At 43.2% G+C, this 10,340-nt stretch overlaps 1 protein-coding gene across 1 annotated transcript in view; it reads left to right on the forward strand.

Moving 5' to 3' along the window:
- The window catches only part of FNDC3B (fibronectin type III domain containing 3B), a 183,047-nt gene that overhangs the window by 96,250 nt on the left and 76,457 nt on the right, over positions 1 to 10,340 (forward strand). Inside the window, exons 5-6 of the mRNA XM_017726881.1 lie at positions 2,025 to 2,268; positions 3,197 to 3,481. Coding sequence (XP_017582370.1) covers positions 2,025 to 2,268; positions 3,197 to 3,481 — 529 coding nt within the window. The remainder of the gene's footprint in view (positions 1 to 2,024; positions 2,269 to 3,196; positions 3,482 to 10,340) is intronic.

Raw genomic sequence — 10,340 nt, forward strand, 5'->3', positions numbered from 1 at the left:
TGTACCTGCCTGGAAGATTGGGGTTGGCTTTGAGGCTTGGACTAGTTAAAGCCACGATGAAAACCTTTCACATCAAGATGTAGGAACTTGCTCTCTCAATTAAGCAACAGCAAGATCAGAGTCTTGAGAGTTAAATCCAGCATTTCTGTGCACAGTCCTAGATAAGTAGTTCTGTTTTTCAAATATGTGCTACAAGGAAAAGGATTTCCCTCTTTTCCAGGTTTCAGAGTGCAGGCTTGAGACCTGGCAGCAGGATCAGAGGTGCTGTGGAGTAGAACCAGTAGCAGAAATGGGAAGCCTGAATATGCAGTGGTTGAAAGGATGTGATAGTCTAAATCTCTGAGGTTCATCTGTCTTTTGAGGACTCTGTAAAGTCTTTGAAATTTAAAGCTGGCAGCTGACACACTGCTAGTGGAAATAGTAAATGTTGAGGGTAGAATCAAGTATGCTAAGTCAAAACAATTACTATTCTGGTTACTCAGCAAGCAATGCATTTTTAATGTGAAATGTTACAAGTGAAGGAATTAACTTTGTATAAAAAGTTGTCTTCTGTAGAGGCCAGCCAAGGCACAGAAATTGTCATGTCCATGGTCACATCCCATAGCTAACAGGTGTAAATACACATAACCTGAGGCACACATGGCCTGGGGGAGGAATTGGGTTGGCTAATCCTCGGTGAGTTTTCCCCTGTGATAGCTTGCTCAGCTGATGCCTGGGGCATGAGCTGGTGTTTGCTGGAGCAGTTCTGCTCAGGGCTTTGGGCATTGCCCCGGGGCAGGGCTGGCACAGGCGGCAGAAACAGCCACGTGCCTGTGCCATTCCTCTGCTTCAGGGTGCAGAGTTTTCTTTGTGGTTTAGAGTAAAGACACTGGGATGTGATGAGAGCCACTGGAGTGTGGGCATCCACAGCAGGGTCTCTTCTGCTGGTGCTGCTGGGGGGTTTGGATAACTCCAGCTGATGGTGTGGTAATCAGCTGAGAGTGGCAGCGCCTTGCAGCATGTGCCTTTGGTGCACGTTCACTTATCTCATGCAACATATTCATCACAGATACTCCTCCATCTGTGTGCCATCAGTCAGTTTAGAGAAAATGAAGTTTTTAACAACCTGTTTGTTGTATGAAATTAAACTATGCTTCCTTCATGCTTTTCTACCTCATGCATGCCAGCATACTGAGTCAAAGGGATAGTAATTGTTCTTATGTGGTTGTATTTTTTAATATAAGAAATGGCAGAAGCTTTTTGAATGAGCTTCAAGAAAAGCTTGGCTCCTAAGACTGGACTGAAATTTGGCTGGTTGACTGTTCTCCAGAAATACAGCTCTGGAAAAATTATAATCCGAAAAACATTTTTCAGCCTAAGCACATTTCCACCTTCCTACATCTGTTTTTACATGCTTTGACTCTGGCGTTAGGGGCCAAGTTATGCATATGCAGAGCTGGTTTGTGTGGATGTGCAGACCAGCTCTGTAACAGAAACAAACCCTCTGCCCTATGATTTCTCTTGAGCAGATACCTGTTATGAACAGAGGAGCTCCTTTGCAGACGTGGGCCAGCACAGCAGGTTCCTGCAGAGTACATGTCTCTGCACACACACAGCCTCCCTGCAATAGCAGTGCCAGCTGCTTTCCAAAGTGTTACTAACCCCATACTCAGGGCACTGTCAAAATCCGTGGTAGAAATTTTATGGTCAGTCCCAATGAGTACACTTATTTTGGTGCTTTGTGTTCCTTTTCCAATTGTTTTCCTCCCTAAATGCAGGTTATTTATTCTGTCCCTTACCCACATAGTTATCACGAGCAGCACTACAGCTCCCAGTGATTGGTGTGGATATCTGAGTCTCCAGGAAAAGCCACATCACCACCATGGTTATTTCTGCTGATATTAATTTTAGAATTGTGTTTATTCATGAAGCTAAACCCAAGGACCAACTGTTTTCCAGTGGGAGGACAAGCTGTAAACAGTGCTGTTTTAAAGGTGGGCCTGGTTCAGACGCTGCCTAACGTGCTCCTTTCCCTTTCTCTCCAGGTGATAGAGGACAGCACGGGCGTTCGGAGGGTGGTGGTGACGCCGCAGTCTCCGGAGTGTTTCCCTCCCAGCTACCCCTCGGCCATCTCGCCAACCCATCACTTACCCCCCTACCTGACACACCATCCCCATTTCATTCACAACTCCCACACAGCGTTTTACCCTCCTGTCACTGGACCTGGGGACATGCCACCGCAGTTTTTCCCACAGCATCATCTTCCCCCAACAATATATGGAGAGCAAGGTGAGCTGGGAGGAAGGGACTGGCCTTTCACACTTGTGTTCAGCAAGTTTTAAGGGCTGGGGGAACCAAGAGTAGGAATGAAGTGGAGAACTTAGAGTGGCTTTGTTACATGGATGGAGCCTCCTTTAATATCCTGAGTGGGGGGCTGTAGCTATCCAGAGTATCCATTTTTATTTTTTAACAAAGACAAAACTGTTTTGGGCATGATATGTTCAAGGTTCACACTCAAGGTGAACAAAGGGGATTAACTATAGAAAAAAGCAGGAAATACTGTGATTCCTGCAAGCTGACCTGCCTTAAGTTAGAGAGAGTCATCCTTGGAGGGGGGGAGTGGGGATTGTATTTAATGAAGTGTATCTGAGGAGTGCACATAATATTTATGATAATTCTCAAACTTTTTTTAGATAGTTTTAATTCCCAAAGCTTCTACTTCATGTTGCACTTCTCTCCTTAGGCAGCACAACTGACATGATTTTAAATTCTATTCATACTGGGAAATTAAATTGCATATAATCAGGGTTGGCAGCTTGAAACCGGCACATCTCAGCTTGTTCTGTCCAGTCAGGCCCTGAGGAAGAAAATGCTAAATTGCTCTGAACTTATGAAGGCTTTTTCCAAAAGATCAGTTCTGTCTGGATTTTTGCTTGAAATCTGTGTCCCTGAAACACAAAGACTGAAAAGGAGGGGAAAAACTCTCAACCTAATTGCTGTATTTTACACACTCACCCAGAGTAAAATTCTATCATCAAAGGAGCACAGTTAATACAAAATAATTGCAAAAAAGGGTTTTCTTTAAAAAATCTCCAGAAACATCTGGAGTCATTTCATTTGGAGATGTCCAGGAATTTGGTTTTATGAGGAGGAAAAAAAAACCACCTCAGTTATCTTTGTTGCTCCGAGTTAACGCGGGTGAACCATTCCGTTTCAGAAATCATACCACTATATGGGATGTCCAGCTACATCACCAGGGAAGATCAGTACAGCAAACCACAGCACAAAAAACTCAAAGACAGGCAGATTGACCGCCAGAACCGCCTGAACAGCCCTCCCTCCTCCATCTACAAGAGCCATATAGGCAGCTGCACGACGGTGTACAATGGTTATGCCAAGAGCCACAACGGGGCGAGCAGCGGTGGCGGGGGAGCCCCGGCCCTCAAGAAACCGGAGCGCAGAGCAAGGAGCAGCCCAAAGTCAAATGAACAAGACCCACATGGTAAAAAGAGGGGTTTATTTATTTTTAATTCCTTTTTATTGCACCTTTCCGGCTTGTGACCTCCTCTGTATGGATCCAGTGGCCCTGCCAAGAAACACTCCCACCCACGCGTAAAGCGGTGTTAATACAGTGTGAACTTAAATACGAACACTGGGCTTGCTGGGCTGTGTTTGTTTTGTAAGGTGAACCTGGTGCCTCCCCATCTTTCGTGGCTACTCCCTTGGTAGATGCAGCATCATTCTTTTTGTATCTGTTGGAAGCAGAAATGCATTTTACAGGCAAGGTCTTGGTTTTATTTTGCTTTTCGGAGAGGCATCTTGGCACTTCGCAAAAATCTTCACAGACAATTGAGCTATAACCAAAATCTTGACTACTAGGAACCACTATTTTGTATATCCTAGGTAAACCTAGTTAAGTTATTAGAAGGTTTAGAGGTGATGGCTGAAAAACCAAGGGGTTTTTTTTTATGTGGAAGTTCAGTGAAAGTAAGATTAGTTGAAAACAAAGAAAACTGAGAAGTTTTCTCAATGTTAGCCATTGGAAATAGTGGTCAAATAAGTCTGGCTACTTTTGAAATAGTTTTCTTCAGCATTTTCAGAGACTTGCCATTTAAAAATGTAAAACTTTAGATAACAACCCAATGTTTTACTGTAATCAAATCTCCTTTATCACAAGCCATTCTGCACACAGCCAGTTCTACCTAAATTTAGCTTAGTAACTTGTTATAATCCCTTATACCTACCTGCCTTTCTCCTCTCTGCCTGTCCCTTTGCTAACTGCTACAGCAACAGCTTCCTGAACAAACTTTGATGTCCTAACCAAAGCAGTATGTCCAGGATATTTGCAATGTAGCACACTCTGAAATCTCTTGAGTTAATTTATGCATATAACATAGGTTTTCCATTATCTGTCTATAGTGTATATTTATATAGCTGTGTTCTTTTTACATGTGAGGCATAACCAAAAGAAATAGTCACGAAAATTAACTGTACCAGTTGCCAAGGAGGGGGGGAAAAAAATGCTGCTGGCATGGTAAGGAATGAGGATTTGCAGATGTGCTTTCAGGGTCTTTAGAATTAGCAAGGAGCTGTATTTGGGAATGCTGTAATCCAAGAAAATGAATCACTGCATTAGACTTTCTAGTTATTTCTTGCCAATCAGCTTACGTGAACTTTAGTATTCTTACTTACGTTTAGGTGTTTATCTGAGGTGGAATACATGAGGTGTTTGAAGCACGTGTGTGAAAGACCTGGAATAAAGTATAGCCTTGCAATATAGGCTCAGTGAGTTCTGAGTCAGCCTGGCTGATCACTTCTGAAATAATCTAGAAATATTTAAAAGCATCTTGTCTGAGGGTTTCCTGCAACCCTTGTGTTTGTCTAATTTGTTGCCTTGGGCTGGTCTGCTGTGCTGCAGCTGAAGAGCCATGAGTGCTTTTAAAATGCCAGGAAAATCAGTGGAGTCAAGGCTACGGCACGTCCAATCTTGTCAGCCAGAGTGCCTTCAAACTGGGAACAGCAAGGGATGGAGTCCTCCCCCAGCTGTGGAAAAGTCCCTAACAGGAGGCTGTGCAAATAAGCATCCCTTGTCCCACCCTCCTGCCTTTTAAAATTAGGTTCTGCGTCAGCACCCAGAGGTGGCAGCCCTGGAGTCGCATCACCTGCTCAGCAGTAAATCCATGACCAAAGCAGGAAGAGAGGAATATGTTGCATATTAAAAGGAAAAAAAAAAAAATACAGTGGGTTCAAATGTGATGTTTTTGACATCAAAGTGTATTATTATAGTCATACATGGAAGCTTACATGCAAATTCCTGCAGAAAGGTCACAGAGGTTTCTTAAAGGCTCTCATGAAGCAGCTCCCTAAAATAACTTCCCATTTGGTATTTACAAGCTTCTAATCATATCTGCTGCTTTATATTTACCTTCTCAGTTTCTTCTTTAATTATTTGGGGATTTATTGATGAATACCCACCTAATGTGGCCATACAGGTTATTTGGGTTAGAGTTAACAGCAATCTGGGCTCAGTTGCTAATTTGATTTTTGCTGCTAAGATGACTGTGTGTTTAGAATAGCCAAGAAAATGAATGTGTCAGAAGCAAGAATTAGCAAAGGGATTTAAACTTATAGGTTTTGTGGATGTGTATCTGTTCAAGCCTGCTAATAGTTAAAAACTTGGTGGTGTTGTGTGGCTGCTTCCAAAATTGCAGAATAGCATGGAAAACCTATTTTTAGATACATAAATATATAAAAATGTGTGTGTGTGTATATATATATATATATATATATATGTATAAAATTTGTGGAGAAGTCTTTATTTAGAAAACCACTTAACCAAAAAACTCCTTAAGAGGCAAGCAGGCATGTATGAATTTGCAGTAAGATTTGGAATAAGGTGAAGGAGAGCTGGAGCTGAGGGCTTTGTTTGCACAAATTTTCTAATTGGGTTTGTGATATGCTTGATAGCCTATCGTTTCATAGCTGGCTGTGGGGTGTGTGTGCTCCTGCAGTGGAACTGGCATGCTGCTTCTGGGAGTTTGGATGATGGAGCAATCCTGGGATCCAGCTGCTGGCGAGGGAGGGGGCTTTAGGAGCTCCGGACACAGCTGGAGCAGGCACTTGCACAGTCTCAGCTCTGGTTGCTGCAGAGAACAGCCTGTGTCAGTACACAGTGCTACAGCCTGACAGTGATTGCTGTCCTTTGGGATTGGGCTGTCTGAAGCAAAGTTTGGGAGCTGCCTCAGTGCTGGAAGCAGGGGTGGGAGCTTGCCAGGGGCACCTCTCCCAGCAGTCCCAGCTGCTCCTGAGCTGATGCTCTGAGACGCAATTGGAGTGTCTGCTTTAATCAGCAGAGGAATATGATCCACACAGGGGCATTTGTGACAGGGAAGGTGGGAGTTTCTGTTCTTGGATCTGCTGCCACTGTGTTTAAGGTGATGCTTGTCCTGCTCCTTGTCTCTTGCTAGTGATTTCTTTGAGGGGTGTGTTACTCCTTCCTTAGCACACCCACTCTGCTGTGACTGAGATTATTACAGTGTTGTAATACACAATGTTGTATTACAGGAATAATAAGAGGGGCTGGAACACCTTCCTTATCAACACAAACTGAGAGGGTTGGGCCTGGAGAAAGGGGAAGACCTTAGAGCCTATAAAGAGGTTACAAGAGAGCTGGAGTGGGGCTTTTGGAAAGGGCATGGAGTGACAGGACAAAGGGGAATGGCTTTAAACTGAAAGAGGGCAAGGTTAGATGGGATATTGGGAAGAAATTCTTCCCTTTGAGGTTGGGGAGGCCCTGGCAGAGGTTGTCCAGAGCAGCTGTGGCTGCCCCATCCCTGGCAGTGTCCAAGGCCAGGTTGGATAGGGCTTGAGGCAGCCTGGGATAGTGGAAGGTGTCCCTGCCCAGGCTGGTTCTGTAACATAGCAACATCCTCTTTTTACTAGGAATTTACAGTTTCAGATTGGGGAAATAAGTGCAATTCTGACCTTTTCCACTGACTGCATCATGCTATTTTGTGCGGTGCACTTGTAAATAAGGAGTTTTTGTTATGTTGGAAACACGCTGTTTTAAGGCAAAAAACCCAGGAACTGATGGCTTGTAATTGACTGAAAATTTAGCAATTCTTCTCAGTGTTTCTGGTAGGATGATGGATGGTGTCTTGTATAGACAGAAGGCTTGGAGGTATGATACTGGGATTCTGATTAAAAATCCATCCTGGAGCTTTTCTGCAGAGCTGTTTTAAAAACCAAATGGGAGAGGAGGGAGCGGGGTTGGGTTTTTTGTGGGTTGAGCTTTGTTTTTTTTTCATAAAGGAGCCTTGCCATGTAAAAAGATCTGCAAGCGGAAATCCTGTCCCATTCATGCTGTCCTTTATGAATTTCAGTCTGAGTCACTTCCTTCTCATGCACTCAGTGGCTCCCTTCTTGGTCATGCAGTGATCTGGTAGTTTGAGAAGTTCTGTGTGTGGCTGCAAGTACTGTGGGAACATAAGCAGTTTTGAGCATTCTTACGATGCTTTCGCCTATTTCCTTATAAAACATCTTTTTTTTTTTTTCTCCCTTTGAATGAGATAAAAATTTTTTTTTTTTTTTAAATTCCTCATTGAAGTTTGAAGAGCTTAAGATAGCAAAAACTGAAACACTTCAAATGGGTAAAAGTGGGAAGCAGGCAATGGATTGTGGCGTGCATCCTGTGCAGGAGCTGGGTGCCAGAACAAACAGACCCAGCCCGGGCAGGGAGGCGGCTCTGGGCTGGTCGCGTGCGCCTGTAGGAAGGTGTTCTTAAAGAAGGTTTTTGTCCTCATTTGAGAAGATTTGGCTCTACAGGGTCAGAACAGGGGCCTGTCTAGCCCAGCAGTGTGATCAAGATGATGCTGAGGGGCAGCCTGCAAGCCTGCACACATCCCACACATCCCACGCCCCTCTCCCAGCTCCTCCACCAGCATCCAGACCTGCCAGGCACCAGGGAGGGCCGAATCCTGCCCGGTGCTTTGGGTACCCACCCACTGACCTGTCGTCTGTGAACTCATCTAACTCAGTTTTGAAAAGCAGATTTGCTTTCCAAGTGAGGAAAACTGACTTTGGTGTGCTCTTCAGTGCTCTGAGCAGCTGCTTTCTTGCATGTGGCATTGATGTGCTGTACATGTGGAGAAGGGAGGAAAAAACATAGGAATCAATGTAGAGTTCAAAGAGTTGTTGTAGACCATTGATAGTTCATAAACTCCTGTAGTACCATTGTCACATGTGTGCAAGCCTCAGAGGTGTTGCTTTCCTATTGTGAAGGTTTTGTAAATCTGACTTTTGTGCACTGAAGCAGCCTCCAGCTGCTCCCAAAGGTGAAAACCATGGCTTCAAATTCCTGCCTGCACTGCTGATGAAGTTTCTCAGGAGATGTGGGTAGCTCTGTATGCTCATTTCTTAGAGAGAAGTGCTTTGTGAATGCATGGAAAATGGGCTTGGCAAGAGAACTTTCTGCCAGTGGTGGTTTTAATTGGAAAATGTTTTAAAATAAGTACTGTACTTGGCAAAGCAGAAGTTCTGAGGTGAGGACGTACCCTCAGGTATCCCTGAGTGGGGTGGGATGTACTCTGCAAGCTGCTGAGAAGTGAGGATGAGTGGGTGACGTATGAAAAACCAGAGCTGAGGTGTTCTTGGTACAGCCCCATCCTGTTCTCTCTGAATCTTCCGTGTCACATTTAAATATACTTAGGAAAAACGTGGGGTTTTTTCTATTTTTGTTTAACTATATCAAGTTGTTGTTGTTTTAATCCAGAGCCTGTGAATTAAAGGGAAATTGAAGGAGGTGTGATTCAGTGCAGACAGGAACCAGGCAAAGTTCCTCTTCTTACTCATTCTAGATCCTGTCAATTCTTTTCTATTTTGGTCCTGAATCCATTTTGCTTATTGAGTCATACATTTATTTGTGCCTGTATATCCTATAGATTTAAAAGCTTAAAAGAGTAGTTTCATCACTTTTGGTCCATGTAAGCAAAGAGGCTGAGAAACACTGGCAATATATGTAAATTTTATGTTCTTTTAGCCAGGAACTGATGATTTGGTACATGCTAATAGACTTTTGTTATACAAATGTAGAAATGTTCTTCAGAAAAAACTGGTCATAAATGTTCTTTCTGCTGCCATACAAAATACCCCTCTGTTAAATGTAGCTTCTCTGGTGTCCCTAAATGTATTTGCTTCTATAAAATAAGGAGTTTCAATAAGATTGTCTCCTGAAAACAACCTGTCAAAACTGACACAGTGATTTTATTAATAACATGGAAAAAAACACTCTGAAGAGTAAAATACATCTGTCAGGTTAAGTGAATTTTAGTATTATACCAAGTGATGCAACGTGGAACATAATATTTAGTGGAACCAGTCACGTGTTGAATCTTGTGAGCACAGATCAGCATCATATATTAAATCTAAATGGTGTTACTGTTTCTGCTGCATTTTTTTCTACAGTTGTAGGCATTAATACTACTTGTCTGAATTCTTCAGCCTTATATCTCATTAGAAACAGATTTTGTGTGCTTTTTGCTGTTTTCCTCTAAGTTTTACTGCATGAGAGGAAATAGGATGCATTAATTAGGGCACAGTCTGAACTTGAGAATCCACTGTTCATTTTCGACACCTGGAATTTCCAGTGTGATACTCTCGTGCCTTGACTTTATCTCCCACATCGTGACTGAGCTTGTGCTTTTGTTTGTTTCTATTTGGAAAGATGCCTGCTTCTTCAGCAGTCTTCATCTTTGGTATTTTCTCTGAAATAATAGGCTGTGAATTGCTCCTTCAGGCAGTAAACAAAGTGGTTATGAGTGTCAGATACACCTTTGTGTACCAGACTGAACTCCATTAGCTGGGCCACACAGATTCTCACCAAGTAATACTTTGCCTAACAGTCACGTAAAGTAACCACTTAAGTGAGCTTTATGTAGACTGATGGCTGTATTAGAAACATATTGCAGGGTTCAGGTAGAGTGCATTCCCAAGTTCATGTCAGTCTGTGTGCCTGCATCCAGATGAGGCTTAATTTGTGACTTTTCTTCAGCAAAAAGAATGGCTGAAATGTTGATCCAATGTCACTGAAATACACTGTGTGGAGGAAGGGAAACAAATCTGTTTCCTTTGCTGTCTTGAAGCTTAACTCATATCATGGAGGCTTTGATGAAGAAAAGTGAAAGCTAAATATCACAAATGAACACCAAGTCCATGCCCAGTGCACTCCTTGCCTCTGCCATAGCTTTGCCCAGTTCTAAACCCAGCAGTGTTTTGCTTTGAGCTGCCTGTGGGTACTTCCTTCTCGTGCATCTTGGCCAAATCTTTCCCAGAAGGTGCCTGAGTGCAGATAATTTCCCGGAATT

Source organism: Corvus brachyrhynchos, unplaced genomic scaffold (genome assembly GCF_000691975.1).
Source record: "Corvus brachyrhynchos isolate BGI_N302 unplaced genomic scaffold, ASM69197v1 scaffold162, whole genome shotgun sequence".
Taxonomy (NCBI): domain Eukaryota; kingdom Metazoa; phylum Chordata; class Aves; order Passeriformes; family Corvidae; genus Corvus; species Corvus brachyrhynchos.